General features: G+C 36.8%; 1 protein-coding gene across 8 annotated transcripts in view; it reads left to right on the top strand.

Annotated features, from left to right (window-relative positions):
- RBM26 (RNA binding motif protein 26) overlaps positions 1-21361 on the top strand; it is a 58894-nt gene that overhangs the window by 24466 nt on the left and 13067 nt on the right. For 5 of the 8 annotated variants that reach the window (XM_037377647.1, XM_037377646.1, XM_037377644.1 and 2 more), the window contains exons 11-18: positions 762-921; positions 2244-2408; positions 6496-6627; positions 8201-8272; positions 11408-11536; positions 13726-13800; positions 14433-14603; positions 20734-20838. In XM_037377647.1, coding sequence (XP_037233544.1) covers positions 762-921; positions 2244-2408; positions 6496-6627; positions 8201-8272; positions 11408-11536; positions 13726-13800; positions 14433-14603; positions 20734-20838 — 1009 coding nt within the window. The remainder of the gene's footprint in view (positions 1-761; positions 922-2243; positions 2409-6495; positions 6628-8200; positions 8273-11407; positions 11537-13725; positions 13801-14432; positions 14604-20733; positions 20839-21361) is intronic. The other 3 variants (XM_037377650.1, XM_037377649.1, XM_037377648.1) reach the window with 1 other exon arrangement.

Here is a 21361-nt window from a genome sequence, read left to right as displayed (position 1 = left end):
GGTTGGCTTAATAGTTGGAATTCTATGAAGCTCTTTCCTGTAATTTGAAATACACAGAAATCTATATAAACTGTAAGCAAGTTAAACTGTGAGTTGTACTAAAATCACACTATAGAGTGATCTGTATTTGACTATCTTCTCTTAAAGGCAGTACAGAGGTAGCCGAAGTTGCTTTGGATGATACCACGATCTACTCTTTGAGAGCTGGAATGATCTCAGCGAAGCTGCAGTGGGTTGTTCGTTAGAGATGACTGATTTTAGTTTTGAAATGTGAATTGTATCATCGCTATTTTGGTTTGAGTTGCCAAGTATTTAACTGACAGAAAATAGAGGGTGAAGCGCTTAGTGTCCAGATATACCTGGGGTGATAAAAGGTCAGAAGGGATTTTAAGAGATTACTAGGACTGAGAAGAGCCTTGAAGTAATAGTTGTTTGAAATGTTAGTGGGGATATTCTGTGGAATAGCAGAGAAATAGTTTTTGAAGATGTTGGAAATCAGGACTCACTGATACATGCAAATAATCGTGAATTACGGATTTACGTGCTGCAGTATGCTGGGAGTATCTGTGGGGAAGACTGCAGGTGTATGAACTTGTGTGCCTTGTGCTCTTCTACATTTTTTTTAAATAGCTTTTTTTTTTTTAAGCCCACAGATCTTTCTCTCAGTATCTCATACACACATGCTTCTGTGAAACTATGTAATTTCACATTGTCTTTGCTAGCTTGCTATGGATTTCTGGCTTGATTTTTATTTGTTGCAGGCAAAATTTTAACAGAACAAATAGTCCAGGTTTCCAGAAGAAGGTGCAGTTTGGGAGTGAAAATACAAAACTTGAATTGAGAAAAGTTCCCCCGGAACTTAACAATATCAGCAAACTTAATGAGCACTTCAGTAAGTTTGGAAATTTGGTCAACTTGCAGGTAAGAGTCAACAAAGAGAAGGCAGTATGCTTTGACTTAATGATAGAGGTAGTTACTGCAAGGAGAATGCCAGTTGTTTTTTTAACTGGTTCCCTGAAACTGTTACTATTTTCCTGATTTGTTTCTTAAGCATGATCTCATTGTTTTTAATGAAATTGTCATTGAAGAAGCAGAAATAGAATGTTCTAGTCTTTTAGGTTTTGAACAAGTGTTTTCATCACAGGTAAGACTGTTAAGATACATTGTTTAAAACATTGAAAATTGATTGTAAGTCTTTTCCCTTCACCCCTTTTCATAAACCCTTTGTCTCTGAGATAAATTGTAAATACAGAAAACCTGTATTTCTCATCCAGAAAGCAACCCTGTGATATAATTGCGTTCTGTTCCCACAGTAGTGGTGGTTTGTCCCTTATAATTACTTTGTGGTGTATCTGAGTGACCCACATATATAAACAGAAATAAGCAAACAGTTAAAGATACGAAGTAAATACCAAGAACTAGGACCTAATTTAGGTTGATGTTACATATTGCAGACTGTATGTGTTATGTCAGTATTTTATATCCAGTCTCTAAGCTACTTAGTGTGATCTTTCATCAGGCATCATTATCAACAAGTCTCAGATGTTAGCTTGTGATTTTATGTATGCTTTCTTGTTTTTACTGAGAGGTTGAAGAGGTGTAATAGAATGGTTTTGTGCATACTGATACTGTACAGAATAAAGCTCCTGTGCCTGTCTGAACATGGAGATAATTTAAATCCTTCTTAATTGCTTTTAAATATTTCTTAAGCCTTTCCATAGTTTACCTAAGAATATGGGTGTATTAGCAGGCAGTACGATTCAGTAAGGCAAGTAAAATTGTGTGTGGATGTATATAGAGGCAGACTGATGTGCAGATAGATATTGCAAGCTATGCTTTTCTTCCCAAAGTTGTAATTTTGTCCTTTGAAAGAGTCTAAAATAGTGTGTTAATGCTCAAAGGAGGAAAACAAAAATTAACTTTGTTGTCTAGCTCTGATACTAGATAGGACACTTATTAACTGACCCATGGTTTTTTTTGTAGCAATTTTCTTCAGTGATTCTTCCTCTTGTCTTTTCAAAGTACTCCTATTTACAATTAGAAATACTGTTTGACTGTTTATGTATTTTACCTCAGTTTGGTTCGTTGTTTTTTTAACTGTTGTTAAAGTTAGTTAGCTTATTCTCAAGGTTGCTTCTTGACACCAGGCACTTTTAACAGAATCATGAATGATTTTACAATAATTGAGAGACAAATGAAGATCTTACATGTAGTAAGTTTTGTTCTTCTGTTTTAAATCTTAGGTTGCATATCAAGGTGATCCAGAAGGTGCCCTTATTCAGTTTGCCACACATGAGGAAGCAAAGAAAGCTATATCAAGTACAGAAGCAGTATTAAATAATCGTTTTATTAAAGTTTATTGGCATCGAGAAGGCAGTGCACCACAAATCCAAACTACTACACAGAAGGTAGAGGGTCTAAGTCTATTTTATCTAAAATGTTGTCAGATACAATCTTTTAAACATTTTTTAAAAATGTTTACAGAAAGTGAACTAGGTACTTCCGAAATAATGAACACTTCATGTGAGTCTTTTCCAAAAGTTACTCTTTTAATTGTAGATTCTTTGACCTCAGATACAAAGTTCAGGAGTTGATTAGCAAGATAAGACTGAAGGTATTTAAAGAAAGCCCTTCTGTGACTTACAGAAAATTCCACTCTGTTGTCATCTCATGTGAAGCAAGAATTGATGCTTCTGTCTGCTGAGTAATATCTATTCTGCTTTAAATGGTATAGGCTTTTTCTTTGAGGAGAAGAAAGACAGCAGAGTTATTTTTCTTGTAAGATAATCTCTATTTTCTTCCAAAAGGTGCTTGTTTTATCTAGTCCTTTCCTTTCTCTTTCTGTTGAGCATGCATACTGCTATAGAAAGTACCAGTAGAATTTGTTCTACATAAAGGTACCTGTATGTATATACAAATATACATGCATATATATGTAGAGAGAGAGGACATGCAAACAATGTAAGAGGAGAGCTGCATTAGAGAGACTGATTTGTGGGAGTGGTTCAGGGACATTTTACATTTTTAAGTGGAGAGGAAGGTGCTGATGTCCCTGTCATACAATGACAGGATGCCTGGGAATGGTTCAAAGCTGCCTCAGGGGAGGTTCTGACAACATTAGCATTTTTTTACAGAGAGGGTGGTCACACACTGCTTGCTAGAGGTGGCTGCTGCCCCAAGCCTCGGAGTATCTAAAGAGGCATGTGGATAATACCCTTTATAATATGTTTTAACTTCTGGTTAGCCCTGAAGTGATCAGGCAACATTGGACTAGATGGTCATAGTTGGTCCCTTCCAACTAAGCTGTTGTATTCCACATTTTTGGAATGAATTGCGTGGAGCACCTATTGGTAGTTGTCATGTGCATAGTAGCACTGGCAACTTTCTAAGAATATGAAACAGCAACTACTGTTGTGCAGCTTAGATTTGTAACCTGTGGCAAGCCAAATCAGATTTGTTAGCAGGAGTAGTGGCTCTGCTCAAACATAAGCAGAAGCTTCGATTCTCCGAGGTCATCTGGGTTATTGAGTAGAGAGTTTTGTCAGTTAGCTCATGGTGTGGCAAGTCTTTCTAAATACTTGTGTATCCTGCTTTATTGGATTTGCTGTTGCTGTGGAACAACACAGTCTATGCTTAGAAAATCTGAAGCAGGCTCTGTAGAAGAAACGCTTATTTATATATGCTGATATAATGAGTAAATGAGTTGTTAGAGGATTCTTTCAATTGCTGCTCTGTTTCACATTCCTACTTTGGATGGTGTATGTCATCATCATTCAGAAATAATGACCCAGTTTTCCATAGCAATCCTGCTATAGGGCGTTTTAACAGTTTTCCCTCCTCTTTTTCTTTTGTAAGAAATGCCCTGCTTTTTATCTACAAAAATGCAATTTTAACGAAACCCATTTCACCATCTCCTCAGTTGTCATCCTTTAGATTTGAGTTTTGAATTAAAATTTATAAATTTCCTTGATGCTTCATCTGAATTAGTGCTACTCAAAATGTGTTGTGGTTTAACCCCAGCTGGCACCTTAAGCACCATGCAGCCACTTGTGCACTCCCCCCATAGAGGATGGGGGAGAGAATCACAAGGGTAAAAGTGAGAAAACTCACAGGTTGAGATAAACACAGTTTAATAAGTAAAGCAAAAGCCACCTATGTGAGCAAAGCAAAACAAGGAATTGATTCACCACTTCCCATGGGCAGGCAGGTGTTCAGCCATCCCCAGGAAAGCAGGGATCCAGCACACCTAATGGTGACTTGGAAAGACAAACACCAACCATCACTCTGAATGTTTCCCCCTTCCTCCTTCTTCCCCCAGCTTTATATTGCTGATCATGACATCATATGGTATGGAATATCCCTTTACTCAGTTGGGGTCAGCTGTCCCAGCTGTGTTCCCTCCCAGCTTCTTGTGCACCTGCAGCCTGCTGGCTGGTGGGGTGTGTGAGGAAGAGACAAGGCCTTCCTGCTGTGTAAGTGGTGCTCAGCAATAACGTAAACATTCACCTGTTATCAACGCTTTTTCCAGCACAAATCCAAAACACAGCCCCTTACTAGCTACTATGAAGAAAATTAACTCTACCCCAGCCAAAACCAGCACAAAATGGTATTTATTTTCTAAGCTCAACTTACATCTCATCAGCCAGAAGAGGGCAGTGGAGTATGTCATTGCATTCATAGGAACATTGCCTCTCTTGAGAAGGATAGCTTGAACAGTTTCGGAGTATTAACTGTGTGTTTCCAAACAAGTATCTGTATATTTGTGATTTTGCAAAATATCAATTTTAAATAGCGTTAAGTTTTTAGTGATGTTACTAGCTTCCCAGCATACCACCTTCGGCAAGTTAACCTTGATGGTTAGAGAATGAATTCCCCTTGCTACCAGGTGACAGTATTAAGGGTTCCCACTTCACAAAGAACAGCTTTTCAGCCTGTGTGAGGAGACTGCAGTTTGAAGTCTGTTACAGGCAAAAGAGGGCACACAGTGCTAAGAAAAATTTAAACAGGAAGTTAAACTTTTAAGTGCAGCGCTTTCATGTTCTTCTATCCCAGAATTTAACAGTTATCAAATTGTTCAGTCTGTAAACAGGTATTTGTAATTCATAATCCTTTCAGGAACCTGAATTTTTTCTTCCCTTTTCATTGAAATCAGTATTTGATATCATATCTACAAGTAGTAGGGAAGCTCTTTTCTTACAGTACTTCACATACTATATGTATTTGAATTTTTATCAAGATTTCTGGTGTATTAATTAATTGCAGCTGAATGAATTTTACCTGTATTTATACTGGTTTCTGGCCAGTTTTTTTTTTTCCGTCAGGCACTAAAGACAGGCTTTTGGATTTTTTTCAACAAGAAATGAGTTGGCTTTTAAGTCGCCCCTTCACTAGTATCTGGTCCTGCAGAATTTCTTGAGCGTTGATGTTTCCTCAGCAGGATTACTTTGGAAATTTCTTACTGTGGAAATCCTGAAAGAAGTGGAAGTATTTAGTAAAAGTGGTGGGAGTCAACCATAATTAATCCACAAATAAAAGGCTTCTGCCAAGAATCAGAAATAATGTGTTCTCTACATCTGTCTGTAGTAGAAAAAGCAAGAAGTACTGGGCTTTAAAGGCAGCAGAAGAGATTTACATTAGATATTAAAATTTTCTAATGCTGGGGGATGCTGAAACACTTTTGCCTAGAGAAGCGATAGGACCTCTTTCATTAGAAATTTGTAAGAACTACATAGGTATATACTGTAAATGGTTTACGTATAGCTGACTTTGTCCTGGAGTGAGGGAATGGATTAGGTGACCTCTTGAGGGTCATAAATATGACAGGAAGCTTGCTTGGAAGCATGGTTTTTTGGTCTTAAATGTGTTTAATGTTTTTGTCAAAGAAAAAAAAAGCAACGTGCTAGCTGTCAGGGCATATCCATGGTAGGTTCAAAGATTAGCTTGCTCTTTTCTTTTTCCTCAGCCCCATGAGTGCATGTCTCCATATCCTTCCTTCTGTTTTCTCCAAGTTAAATACGTAGGAGATGAAAAGTGACATATTGCTGTAAAAAACAAGAGTCTCTATGGTACAAGTTTGTATTCTGCCTTTCCATAATCAAATGCTTGATGATGAAAGACTTCTGAAGGGAGTCAGAAGACTGGTTATCACATTTTATTCAGTTCTAAAAGGTTGAAATTAAGGTAGTCAGAGTAGACATGATTAATAGAAATAGATCAGAGTTGTTTGATCACTTCTGTGAGCTACAAGTGCAAAATAGATATTATTGCTGTATGCACTACATAGCCAGTATAACATCCTAAATATCATGAATTGTGTATTTTTGCCATCAAGTGAAAAAGTGAAAAAGCTTTTGAATGATAGAAGGGAAGTAATGTAAATCTAAATGCCATTACAGCAATTTCGTTGGGTATTTATTGAACTACATATGTAGCAACCTTTTGTTGTTAATATAATGATGTGCTTTTTTTTTTGGCGGTGTGGGGGGGTTGTTACAGGTTATACAACCCTTAGTTCAGCAACCTAGTTTACCAGTAGTGAAACAATCAGTCAAGGAGAGATTAGGTCCCGTACCTGCAAGTAATATTGAGCCTGCAGAAGCACAGAGTGCCAACACAGAAGTCACTCAGGTATGTTACGACTGTCAAAAAATCAGTTGGCATGTTTTTCTTTCTTGCATGTAATAGGTTACATAGTGTATGAATGCTCATACATTACAGTTACTCATGTAGTGCAAGTACACATTTACTACTTACATGTACATCTCATTTGATTGTGAATGGTGTTTTGACATTAAAATTTTCCTCAGTGCAATGAAAATTGGCTTTCTTACTGTTGTGTTTTAACCCCCACCAGTAACTAAGTACCTGAAGCCACTTGATCACTCCCCCGTCACCCAGAGGGACAGGGAGGAGAATCAGAAAGTTATGTAAAACTCGAGGGCTGAGATAAGAACAATTTAATAACTGAAATAAAATTTTTAAAAAAAACACCACCAATAATAATAATAGCACTTACAGTGAAAAGGAGGGAGAAGGGGAGAAGGAGTGCAGTCCAAAGGGAAGGGAGAAAAGAGAACCAGTGATGCACAGTACCACTGCTCACCACGGTGTGGAATACCTCTTAGGCTAGTTCAGAGCCAGCTGTTCTAGCTGTATCCCCTCCCAAGTTCCTGTGTCTCTCCGGCCCTCTTGCTGGCAAGGCCTCAGAAACTAAATATTCCTTGACTTAGTGTAAACATTACATAGCAACAGCTAAAAACATCAGTGTGTAATCAACATTGTTCTCACACCAAATCCAAAACACAGGGATGCACCAGCTACTAATAAGAAAATTAACTACCCCAGCTGAAACCAGGATGCTTACCCAAGCATGGTACTTAATTTTTAGTATCATAGTTTTTACTTAGGTTAAAGAAAACCCAAAACCAGCAGGCTCTGAAACTATTTCAGTATTGTTGTCTTAAAGTGCAGTGTTCAGATTTCAAAATAAAGTTGGGTTTTATCCAAAGAACTAAGAGCTGTCCTTTTTTTAGTACTTTATCTGTTAAGCGGTTAAAATCATTAGAGGCCAATGGTCAGCATCTAAATCTAAGGGTGTTTTCAGTATTTGTATGTAACCCTTGGTACAAGGAACAATGCAATCACAGTACCAATATGACTAATGATAGGATCTGGCATGTTAATCCCATTAGAAATAACCTTTAGTTTTTTATCATGTTAAAAGTATTTCATTATTAGCATTGTGCCACTACTTTGGTTTTATTTCTGAAAAGGAAGACTACCACACTTCCGAAAACATTTGTATTTTAAATTCAAACAAAAACTTTCTGCAATTGACACCTGCAAATAGCAGATTTAAAAAAAAAGAAGGTTAAGTGTATTTAAAAGGGCCTGTGTAAATGATCCTATGCCAGCTAGCATGTCATGGACTTCTTGCAAAAAATATAAAGCATAATCTTTGATTCCAAATTAATCTTTGTCTTATCCAATCTATTTATAGATGTATGGTAACTGTAAAATCAAGTATCTAAAATTCACTTTATCAGCTGCTTTAATATTATTTTCTTGTATTGTTTCTCAAAAGTCCATGGTTTTATCAGTTAAATGTGTTTTTTCTAAATTCCTAACATTTGAAATTACACAGGAAACAGTAAAATAATCATAAAGTATATTTGAACTGTATTTTGTTTTGTTTTTTTAGAATGTGACTAAATTATCTGTGAAGGATAGACTGGGTTTTGTGTCAAAGCCAGTTACTCCAACAACTGAAAAGGTAAGAGAATGTCTCATATTCTCTTTCTCTCACATTTAATTTTGATAGAATTAATAATATTATAAACCCCCTTGTGTCAATATTTTGTTTCAGAACTACAAATAGTTACTTGTTAAAGGTTAGTTTTATCAAGTATAATATATTGAAACTTAGCTTAGCAGATGGCTAAATTATTATAAGAATACAACCACATAAGACAGAAGCTGCTATTCTGTGTTTTTCATTTTAATGTAATAGGATCCATTTATTCAGTCATGAAAATAACTAGTTATGTTCCAGGATCCTGAGTTGTTAGAAGAATGCAGAAATAAGTCTTAAAAATAAATGAGTTTTGACACTACATGTGAATCTATGAAAAGTCTTCCTATAAAAACTTTTTTGGGCTTTTATGTCCCTTAAAGAGGTGATGCTGTAAATGTTTACTCTCTTACCTGGTCTGAAATCTGCAGTACTTGTGGAAAGATAAAAGTGGAAATCAATCAGTGTAGGAAGGACAAAGAGAGATGAGGTGGGAAAGGTGTGTCTGAATTGTAGTTGTGAGTTATGTATTTTGCCCAGTGGTTGCAATTTTCATGGAGTTGTTGATGTGCTTACTTTAGTAGCAGAGTTCATGAATCCACATCTATTTAGCACCTTAGAGGACAGGCTTCCTCAGTGTTTATAACATTCATTTGAGAATACTTTTGGCAGAAAGGCAACAAGTTTTACCTGGTAACAAGATTCCTCTGCCTAGGTACATATCTCTTCTGTTGGAAAATTTACGTGACCTGAAATGAATGAAGCATTCACTGCATTTCCCCCCTGCCCCCTTACAGTATGGTAGTTAATGCATTTAGTGGAATCAGACAAGTAAAATTCACTCTAAAGATACTATGGTGTACTTGGCATACAAAGGTAACAATACTTCATGTGGAGTTGTAATTGTAGAGGATGTCTCCAACTCATTTCAAGCCAAGCAGTCCACCTAAATGCATTGATCTTGGCTTCTTGCTTGCATTTTGTTGTTCAGTTGATCAGTTGCATTCGTGTTGCCCTAAATTAGTTGCAGATAAATTTCTTAATGTGTATTCCTGAACTATGTTTTACATAAATACTGTATACTTTAGAAATAGGAAGTCTGGTTCAGCTTGAGTGGAAATACTTTTTTTTCTTTTTGCATTCCGTAAGAGTTGAGTTATCCTGAAGCACTTTTCTACAAAGAGTGAATTCATGCTAAAATAGTTTTCCGCTTTGTTGTATTATAGTAGTGTTTGATTTTAATGGGCTGCTCGGGCTGATCAACAGGCTGGCTGTGAAGCAGCCGTTTCCTTTGGCAATTTTAGCAAGACTCTGAAACTTGGTTTGACCTGTTTTTACCTACTGCAGTCCCTTTACAAGGAAATACCTTGCTTAGTTTGCAAGTGATAATGCTCTATAACCATTAGACATTAAATGACTGACAGCTGTCAAAACCATTGAAGTCATGTCCTAGATTTTTGTTTGCTTCTGAGTGCAGGATTTGACAGAAACTTTACAGTAAGAGAGTATGTAGCTATGCTTCCCAAAGAGCAGGAGGAAAAGTAGATGAAACAGTCATTGTGAGGCTTTTTAAGATCTGTATAGGGATTTGCAATTTATGAAATTGTGAAGATATTCACACTGGTCCTTCTCTTGAATAGTACTAAGAGGTTTAGAAGACATCAGTGTGTTGCTTCTTGCTCTTCTGTATTAGTCGATGCAGATACATCTGCTTTGGCACCTGTCCTTATATTAAGAGATGAGGAAGCATGGTTCACTCTGCCTTGAAGACAGTTCAGGGCAGAAGGAGTGTATCAATATTTCTGTCTTTACGTGATCCTCGGTTTGTGATGTAGCCTGTCCTAAAGCTACTTTGTAATAGGAACTATATGATTGGGATGTGCATATATTAATGTGCTTTAAGGAAACTTTTAAAAACTTATTAATCTCCTTTATAATGGCCTGCTTAGAGCATTTTAATATACCCCATAACATGCTTTGCTTTTTTTTGTTTTCCTCTCCTCTCTGCACTGCCTACTCTAGAAAATAGTTTACTATGGGAAGAAATAGTGTAAATAGCACAGCAAAGTGAAAAGCTTTTATATGAAGCGTTCCTGTTGTAAATTATTCTGATCTCTGGTTTTTTTCCTTCTTTCTAATGTTTCTTGGCTGTCTCTTTATTCTTCTGTTGGTGGGCACTGTATCTTATTTTATGGAGTGCATGGTGACCAATAGACTCTGCATGCATCTTTTAATTTTCCACATATATATATATAAAGTATTTTTAAACTCCTGAAAATTATACCAATGGCATAATTGCTGTGATTTGCTAACAAGGTAGACAAGATCATGCTTCTATTATCTCCAGCACTTAGCCATGGATTTTTCAACATTAACATGGCCAAAAAGTCCTTTAAAGAATGTGATAAGAAAACAGAGTAGTCCCAATCCTCAGGTATTATGGAGATGTACACAGTATACTTTAGAGAGATTGTGAAGCAGGCGACTGTGTTTTCAGTAAGTCATGGAGAAATTTCATACCTCATTACAAATGTAGGAAAGAGAACAGAGAGACATAGGAGTCTCTTCCTTTGCTGTATGATGTTGAAGACTTCCCTGTACTTGAGTTGCTGCTTGTTGATTGTGCAAGCTCTGCTTTGCACAAATGGCATATGAAAACTGTTGTATCTATTTTGGACCTTAATCTCTAAAATCATGTTGAATTTTTGCTCGGAAAATTCATGCCGTCATGAAAAATCAGATTTTAAACTTCAAAATAAAAAAAGAAAAACTTTGGTTACTCTTGGTAAAATCTTAGTCTTATGTTTCCTTAACATACTCAAATACATCAAATTTTATATATTTGAAACTTGGAAGTACGTGTGAAATCTCTATGGAATTCCATAGGGAAATACGGAATAATCTGGTGTTTATAATTCTTATATATCTGATGTGGTGCTGCCTCTTCAAAAATGGTTTCACTTCAGCAACTCCAAATATAATTGTTACACCAAATTTTTATATTTCATATCATCAAAACAGACAAAAGAAAAGACATATATTTTTAAGCACTTGTGTTTTTTTTTTAAAAAAACCTGAAATTCACTGGCAAAAAAATAAAATGATTTCCTCCTATAGGTTTTATCCACTTCTACTGGCTTGACAAAAACTGTGTACAACCCTGCTGCTTTGAAGGCAGCACAGAAATCTTTGCCTGTTGTTTCCACTTCCGTGCTAGACTCTAATGAAGCACAGAAGAAAAAACAGGTAAATTAAATATGCTTCTTTATAAAATAGACCTAGATCGGGAACTTGTGACCACTAGAGATAGTGCACTATGTATATTCATCTCCAGAGCATAGATGAAACTAGCTATAAGATTAAATTCACCATAATTTCTCTTCAAAGGACAAGAAAATTCAGCATTGTTTTATTATTTTTTCAGTGTATATTCAGGCAGTGTGAGCAGGTTTAAAACACTCTGGAAGTTAAAAATGTGAAACACTTCTTCCTGGAAGCAGAACCTCTGTGTTGAGGTAGTAATGGTTTATTGTGAGCGAGAAGGGAGTATAGTATAGTCACTATTCATCTCTCTTAAGCTTTTATGGAACTGGCATTTATTATCATCAGTAATATCAGTGTATTTTATACTTGTGACCAAAATTGTTTCTTTACTTGAGAGAACTGAGAACTGTATGACTATGCGTTTTATTGTTTTCAAACTATAGTTGTCCTGCATATAGCATTAGGTTATCTATCTCTCTCTCTTTTTTAATGTTAGAGAGGAAATACAACAAAAATGCATTTGGCCTTGAATAGGTTGCTCAATTGTAGTTTAGCTTGCTTAGAATTTTCAGAAGAGCCCAGTAAAGCTCCTTTTCCAGTTTTATTCTTATCCTTAAGAAAGCTAAATAATAGAACAGTGTTTATCTTTCTGGTTTCAAACCACAGATTAAGAGGTCAATACTAAGTTAGGTTCAAACCTAAGTATTGAAAGTTGTGTAACCATTAAAGTAGGATTTTTAGCCAATTTGGTAAACTTCTGTAACTGATGTCTAATATAATTTGAAATAACAGTTTGTAGCTGCATGTCAGTTGTGGCATTGGTCCAGACTTCAAAGAAATCACTTCCAATCTTGGAATTTCATTTCATATTTGTCCCCTAAAACATGTTTTTCAGAAATAGAGCCTTTACCTTTCAAGTTAAGATGCTAAATGCCTGTGAAATGGCAAAAAGCTTGTAATAAAATTGACTCATCATAAACAGCTGTAGGTTTGGGTTTTTTTGAGAGAAGGACACTGAAGATGTGTGAAGGGATTGGCTCTTTTTTTCATGTGCTGTTGTGCTCCTTCCTGTCTTCAGAGATTTTTATTACTATATACTAGTACTTGTGGAAAAACATGATTTTGTGGGACTCACTCCCTTCTTTCTTCCTGTCTCCCTAGTTTTGCTTAGCATTCACCCTTTTGTCTTATCTTCCCTTTCCCTTCAGAAAAATGCACACTGTATTGCAAAACTAACATTTCATGCAGTAGAATTTCAGTATTTCAGAAGACACAGAAAAACCTTATTACTATTTCTTTTTTATGGCTGTTGTACATTTACACTCTTTATATAAGATAATTCACTTGCAGTCTGATCCCAGTTGTTTGGTGATCTAGAGCTGCAAAATCATCTTCTACCTCTCAGCTTTTATCCCATTAAATAGCTTGATATCAAAGCTCCTTAATTGTTTTCTGCAAGTGTCCCAGTGTTCAAGACTTACACATTCTGTATCTGAGAGCAAGAACCAATTGCTTTCTCTCAAGCAGCATGAGTAGGAGCAAAGCACAGCAGCTGTGGCATTTCCTCCTGCTTCTCCTTCTGAGTTCAATATGTCAGATTTTATCAGTTTCAATTCATTTTGATTTTCCCATTGCAATGTCAAGATTCTCTTTTTAGCAGATTGAGCAATGGTACTTCTCACAAGTTATAGCAGTCAGACACAAGAGAGATGTGTTTCTTTGTGTAATGCTTTAATTTTAGAAAACAATATGTATTCTTTTTGCTTTAACTGTACTGGAGAATATGTTTTAATTGAGGGACTTAATTTAGACTGAATTCAATATACTGTCCTTGCACATTTAAACTCTTATGTGTTGTACCTCTTGCAGTACTGTATTATATTGCTTTCAGTGGAGTTGTGTAAGGGGTTACTGTGTACGTAAGTAGTAATGACGTCTTCCCAGCACAGATCTAACTAAGAGTAGTCATTAGATCCTTTACTAATTTGGAGGTGCATTGCTTTCCAAAACATAATCTGAAATACTGCCTGTTAGTACCTTCAGTTTCTGTTACTGATTTTTTCCTTGTTATTGTTAAGTTGCTACTGTATAGTTGTCAACTATAATTTAGTATTCTTCTGTCATTTTTTTCAAAATCTAGAAACTTTCTGTCATTTTTTTTATGCTTCTAGGAAGCATTACGACTTCAACAAGATGTAAGAAAAAAGAAGCAAGAAATCTTAGAGAAGCACATTGAAACACAAAAGGTAAAACATTAGCATTAAAGAAAGCAATTCAGTTGTAAAATCCCATTTCACTTTAAGACATTTTAGTATTTGTAAGTATGAGCTACAAAACTGGCCTGTAAAATAAGTATTCTCTTAGAATGGTATTATCACATTATTTTAAGTTTAGAGTTTTAATCTAACTTGTCTTTGTCAGTTCACTTAAAACTACAAGCTTATGCAATTTTAAGTGCAGTTGTAGTTGAAATTGCCTAATTTGGGTGCAACACGCATGTTTTTTGGGAGAAGTGAAAGCTTGAGAGTTCTACTTGACAAGAGCCGGGGAGATTGATATAGAAAATGTATGTACTGAGGCTTTGGAGGAGAAAAAGGCCAAAACGTCATTTAAGTTGAATAAAAGTTTTGTAATTATTTGAGTATCTTTAGCAAATCTGTCCAAATGAAATGGAGATATCAGATGCATTAGCAAATCAATTAGAGATTCAGACAAAGGTTTTATTGTAATGTAAACTAATAAAAGCTCCGTATGTTGAGTTTGAAGTTCACAACAAAAGAAATGCAATATTCTGTTTTTCCCTTAGTTGTAATGTCTACTGGAAAACAGATCTGTAATAGTAGTTGCTAAACAAAAATTGTTTTTTTACATTGAACAGATGCTGATTTCAAAGCTGGAGAAGAATAAAGCTATGAAGTCAGAAGACAAAGCAGAAATCATGAAAACACTGGAAATTTTGACAAATAGCATTACCAAGTTAAAGGATGAATTAAAAGGTGTATCACCAGGAGGAGGGGTTCCTTTAAAAAGCCTGAAAACTAAGACTCAGGTACTCAAGTTTTGGTCAGCTTTTTAATAAGATGAATTCACATGCTTATGTCAGCAGAATAAAAATACATAGCCACATCAGCAGTATTTAGAACCGTAGTGGTTTAATTTTGAAGTTGTCTTTGAAGTGAGGTTGGTTTTGCCTTCTTTTTAAAGGAACATATTTAATTGTAAAAAAATGCTTTTGTCTGAAAGGTTTACCCATTGTTACACGGATATTGCATCATCTGGAAAATCAAAAAGCAAAACAAAAATCATAGGATTTTTATGTATAGTCTATTGCTTGCTTAAATTTTTAATAGAAATCATGAAAATAGCATTTCTCATGCAAATGGATTGTCATTATGCAACGCAGATATCTTCTGGTCAGGTTTAATACACAAAATGCTTCATGAAATTAGTTTACTACTGTACTGATACATAATTTTCTGGGGCTTTTTATGTCACTGAAATTTTTCAATATTTTAATTTTATAGATTGAAGATTGTACTGGTCACTTTTCCTTTGATCTAGCTTCCCATGTTTGGGTTGTACTTGTGAGAGGTGTTTCTCTGTTACCATTCTTGTTAGTATCAAGCTGTAACCAGTTTGCCAACTGCTTAAAGATGTAATTTATATTACCTTTTCAAAATGCAGTATTTTGGTTTTTTATATAAAGTATTTGTTCCTAAACAGGTCACACGGTGATTAAAAATTAGGTGAGACATTGAGAAATAATGTTTTAAGAAATTAATAAGTGTTCTAGATATGACAAGCTTTTCTTGCTTTATAAAGTGAGGCAGTACATAATAATAGAAGAGCAGATTTTTGTACTGTGGATTTTCCAGACAAAGTGTCTTGATCTTTTCTGGCTGTTTTCATTCAGTTTTTAAATCTTCAGAATGCGTAGTCTTCTCTTCTAATGTTTGGGATTCTGTTTTAAAAAGATGGTGTAATGTTGCAACCTAGGTTTAATCTAAATGGATCAATAGTTTTCAGTTTGAAGCAGCATTTCTACTGCTTTATTTTACACAGGAATACAGGATTTAAAAGTAACTGCAGTGTAAATTACAGTGATGTACAATGTTGAAAAGGAATATCAAGAAAAAATACTGGAATGATGTGTATGTACTCACTGTAGCTTCTTACATCATTACAACAGTCTGGAAAAAGTTGAAGCAGTGTATTTTCATCCTGAAAATGGGCATAGACTATAATTTCTGGAAGTTAGTTCATACCTGTTAAAACAACTTCAGTTGCAGTGGAATATTCTACTGTGTTTTAGAGGGACTAAGGGTAATAATCCCAGAATTCAGGTTTTTAATCTTTTTGGAGATAAGAGATTATTTTTGATGTGATCATGTTTTTGAGAGAGAGTGGACATTCTCTGGTGAAAAAATTGTTAGAGGTCTGAAGGAAGATACTTCTGTAGGGTGAATTTGAACCATAGAAGTCCTAGAAATTGGACTAATATTTTTAAAGCTGCATTTGTTTGTTAAAGCCTTGTGTTTTTGACAATCTTCTGCTGATGGTGTACAGTGCTTCATAAATTTGAACAGGAAAAAATAGTTTATATCAGTTTGATCCAAGAGTAACAGTGGGTTGTGGTTTTTGCCACATGCAAGGAAATTAATCCAGACCTATAGAAATGAGGAAGCAAGTTGCATTATGAAAACTTGGTAAATTCTTGACTAGAAAACGTCAGTGCAGCATTTTAACCCATGACAACTTATCCTGAGAGCAGTCCAGTAAATTCTTGGAGCGGACAAGAAAATAGTCCAGTAACACAAAATTGCTCAAAATTTTTGAGATTGGAAGGGGTCTCTGGGCATTGTTTTATTCCATCACCAGGCACCAGTAAGAAGAGTCTCTATATCTTCTTTACTCATCCATATTGAGTATTTATATACATGGATAAGATCTACCCCCAGCCACCTTCCTGAAGTTTAAACAGTCCCAGCTCTGTCAGTCTCTGCTTGTATAGTAGATGCTTCAGTCCCTTAATCATCTTTGTGGCCTTTTGCTGGACTCTGCAGTGTATGTCTCGTGCTGGAAAGCCCTGAACTGGACACAGCACTCTGTATGTGGTGTCAGTACTACAGAGTAGAGGAAAAGGATCATCTCCCTAGACCCTGATGGTGGTGCTCTTCCTAATGCAGTCCAGGAGGCTGTCAGCCACCTTTGCCAGAGGGACACATTGCTGGCTCATATTCAGCTTTTTTTCTGCTACCAGGACCCGTCAGGTCCTCTTCATCTGGACAGCCCCCAACCTGTCCTGGTGGCTTGGGGTTATTCCTTCCCAGATGCAGGACTTGTCATTTTCCATTGTTGAAATGCAGAAGGTTCCCCTTGCCCCATTTCTCCAGCATATCAAGAGCCTTCTGAATGGAAACACAACCAGCTGGTGTACCAGCCACTCCTCCAAATTTTGTATTGTCTGCAAACTTGCTGAGGGCACACTTTGTCTTACCATCCAGGTCACTAACGAAGGTGTTAAACAGCAGTAACTGCTGAGCTACACCACTAGTGACGGATCTCCAGCTGGACTTCCTGCCACCGATCAGAAGCCTTTGAACCCAGAAGTTCAGCCATTTCTCGGTTTATTTCACTGTCTACCTATCTAGTCAGCGCTTCACCCTTCTGGCTGTGAGGGTGTTGTGGGCAACAGTATCAGCAACCTTGCTGAGGTCAAGATGAACAACTTCCACTACTCTGCTCTTGTCCGCCAAGCCAGTCATCTCATTTTAGACAGTTGTTAAGGTCAAGCATGATTTCTCCTTCCCTGTCCCCAATCACCTGGTTCTTAATATGCTTGTAAATGGTTTCCAAGGTCATTTACTCCTTCCTCCTCCCAGGGATTGTAGTGAGACTGATCAGCATGCAGTTCCCCAGATCTCCTTGCCCTTCTTGAGGATCAGAGTGATACTTGCTTTTCTCAGTCCCAAGGAACCTCCCCAGATGCCATGAGCTTTGCAGTGACTTCAGCAAGCTCCTTTAGTATTTAAGGGTTCCATCCTGTTGGGTCCCAGGTTTTTGTGTATGTCCAGTTTGTTTAAATGTTTCCAAACTTGATTCTCTTCCAACAAGAGTAAGTCTTCTTGCTTTTCCACTAGTCTCAGGATCTAGAATTGCTGAAGGGTGAGTCTTTCCAGTAAAGTCTGAGGAGTGGGAGTTACAGAGTACCTCAGCTGTTCCCATGCCCTCTATTGCCAGGTCCCCTTTCACATTCAGCTGTCAGCCCACATTTTTCACAGCATAGTGTTCCTCTTGCTGCTGACACATGTGCTGAAGCCCTTCCTGTTTCTTGCCCCCTTTGCCAGATTCAACTCTAGGTGGGCTTCGGCTTTCCAAACTGGTGCCTGCATGCTCAGTTAGTTTACATTCCTTCTGTAATCTGACCCTACTGCCACCTCCTATACATCTTAGTTTTGGATTTAAGTTTTGTTAGGATCTCCTCGCTCATCCAGGCAGGCATCCTGCCACCTTTGCTTTATTTCCTACGTGCTCTGGAACTTGGAGGATGTGATTCTTGAAAATGATCCTGTCTTTCCAGCAGATATCCAGGCTCAAGGTTGTCAAACAGGAGGGTTCTTCCAGTTGTCTGAAGAAAGCCTCATCTATTTCTTTTACCTCATCAGTGTGTAGTACACACCCGCTGCAACGTCACCTGCATAGGTCTGCCATCTTAATCCTGATTCATAAACTTTGGTCTGGTTCGTTATCTGTCCCCAGACAGAGCTCTCTGCATTCATACTACGCTCTCACTTAAAGGGCAACTCCTGTTCCTTGCCACCCTGGCTTGTCCTTCTTTAAGAGACTGTATCCATCCTCTGCACCGCCCCAGTTGTGTGAGTTTTTCTGTGATACTTCTGTAGTCCCAGTGAGATTGTAGCCCTGTAACTGCACACAGATCTGATCTTCCTCATTCTTCACTTGTTGGATGTATTAGTGTGTACAGGCTGTTCCCAGAGGCACTGATTTCCCTGAAAGAATTGAGATCTTCACCCATGATGCTGTTCTGTAGGCCCTCCCTCATGTATGTGGATTGGTATGTGTGTGCTTGAGGTGGTCCCCCTTCAGCTTGGTTTTGTTGATGTTGAGGTCTCTTCTGCCCATGTCACCCTCTGCTTGGCAACCTGGTCCGCTGCTTCCTTGTGTGATTGTTGTTTTTACTTAGTAAAGCAAGGTGATATGCTAATTTGAATTACCGTTTTAATGAAGTTCTTCAACTGGTTTTTCATTGCCTTAGTAATCTGGAAAGTGAAGAAACATTCTAAGCAAACCCATTTTCTAACAAACAAATAATCTGAACTGTAGAAAAGCTGATGTTATTGATAGCTTTCCTCTCAGGGAGATTGTGCTTTATCTGTGAGCGTTGTTTTGTTAACATCTGAAAGAGAGAAAATCAGTCCCATCTGACCTTTGTGAAAGTGGGGAATTAATGGAGTCTTCTGTTAAAATTTACAATTTTGACAATTTTCTGAAAGGCTTTGCTCCAGGTTCTCTTGCATTTTCTTAGCGTTTAAAACCTGGACAGCTCAGAAGACCTTGCAAACTTGAGGCCCATGTAACTGTGCCATTATCTTTACCTATTTTTGTCATCTTCCAGTTCATGCAGTTTACAAAATACTCTTGCCTCCTGAGTGTAGGAACCCTTGCTGCCTCTTGCTGTATCTTGAAGGAGGTATTTTCTTTTTGAAACCCGGCACAACTCTATAAAAGAGAAATTTTCATTAAAAGCACTAGAAATAAACCTCAAAAGTCTTTACGCCACCAGTGTCACAGGCTGCTTTCTGAGTTCCAACTGGTGGTTATTATTGAACTTCAGAAGTGGATGTTTTGCCTTGTCATTGCAACACAGTGGGATCTGAGAGAAACACTTTCCAATTTTGAAAACTTTGAAAACCATTATACAGGAGATAATGGATTTTTTTCTGTGGTCGCTGTAGGTAAGCGGAAAATGGGGCTGAAAGGGGTTCAGGGTGAGGTTGCCAGTTGAATAATCCAGTTTTTTTCTTTTAAAGCTTTCAGGAAAAAACAAAGAAACAAAAAAACCCCTTTCTTTGTCATTCAGTGATGATACTTGGTTTCCAACTGTCACAACTGCAAAATCTTTGTCTTTTGACAGCCAGCCTTTGAATACATGCGGTGGTTTTGAATCAGTGGGTGTAAATGCAAAACTGTTTCACAATCATCTGTAATTTTATTCTTCATTTGTGATGTTACTGGAACATTGGGCTGCTGTTTTTCCCATTAAAAAAAAAAAAAAGGAAAATAAAAAAAGAAAGCTTTTAGTTTGGAACAGAACTTCAAATAAAATTTTCATGCTCGCATAAAGTCTTTCCTGCACCTGTACATGCACCTCAGTGGTTGCAATGAACATGTCTCAGTTTTGGTTCAGAGACACGTTTCAGTTTCATATATATTTTTGAACTGGCCAAAAATTTTTTTTAATGTACTGTGTGCTGGAAGACGACTCTGGGTGCATCAGTGACCAACCTTTTGTTAGCAGAGTCTTGTCACTGTGCTTTTTCTACTGTGGTCTGAACAGAACTTGGATAAACTTGGATGCTTTTACTTGATACTGATTAGAGAATGTGTATTCATTCGTAACTGCACTGCTTTTTTTTTTGTGTGTGTCCGTTTTAATCTCATCATCACTACCATATGCTTTTGCGTTTTCTATTTTGTGTATCTGTAGTTCAGAAAAAGTTCCATTGGCCTTGGCTTTGTAGTCTAAAAGGTTTGACATCACCAAACTCAGATCATACTACTACACATTGAAGTTTTGTCTTGCCAAGAAGACTCCTAAACTTGTACTTGGTTTGGTTTTGAAGGTAAAAGCCTAGCACAGGAAGCAGTATACCTGCAAAGTTATATCTGTGATCTGAATTCATAAACCACAACATGGTTAAGTTTAAAATTCTGCTACAGCTTCTAGGTTTCAAATTTGCTTTCCTTAGAGTTTCTAGGAATCTGTTTTCCAGATAGAGGTGCTGTGTCAGACTTTTACCTTACCTGGAGGCCAGCGCTGGCCAAAATAGCCTGCTGATGGGAGTAAAGCAATAGATTCTTGGGTTTTATCAGAAAAATGTTTCCTTGGTAGAGAACATGAACTGTGGAACTAATAATTTACCGTAACAATTTCTTAGATGCAGAAAGAGTTACTAGATACTGAACTGGATTTATACAAGAAGATGCAAGCTGGGGAGGAAGTTACTGAATTAAGACGAAAATATACAGAGCTACAGCTGGAAGTATGTTTGTCTCTTCTTTTGTAGCAATTAACTTTTAATCAGAAATTGTCATATATGTTTATTAGCTTGTGTACTATATCAAACTTTGGAATTTTCCAGAGTGCAATATTAAGTTGCATGTAGATGGACACATTAAAAAAATCAGTTGCTGAATTCCACTGAAGTAGAGAAATAGTATTGTCTTTAATTTTGATTGCCAGTCTATTTAAATTCTGTAACTGTGATTTTTTTATAGATTTGTGGTAGTCGTACTTCCTTGAGAGTGTGGAGTGCTTTTAAATTGTTACCTGTAGGTGGTGTTGTGTTTGATACAGAAGGGGTAAAATACACTTCTTGATCTTTTATTCTTAAGTGTTAGCATCCTCCTGAGATTAACCAAAAAGGCTGAAGTGCCAAAAGTAATATTATTACAGCATTGGTTTGAAGATAAGGAAGACTTATCAAAACCAAATACAGTGTTCCAAGTAGTATTCAATGTATAGAAACATGCTTTTTCTTAAAGTACTTGTGCGTAAAGTAATTG

This window comes from Falco rusticolus, chromosome 2 (genome assembly GCF_015220075.1).
Source record: "Falco rusticolus isolate bFalRus1 chromosome 2, bFalRus1.pri, whole genome shotgun sequence".
NCBI classification, from domain to species: Eukaryota; Metazoa; Chordata; class Aves; order Falconiformes; family Falconidae; genus Falco; species Falco rusticolus.
The sequence above is the reverse complement of the archived record's forward strand: the minus strand, read 5'-3'. Positions and strand labels throughout refer to the sequence as shown.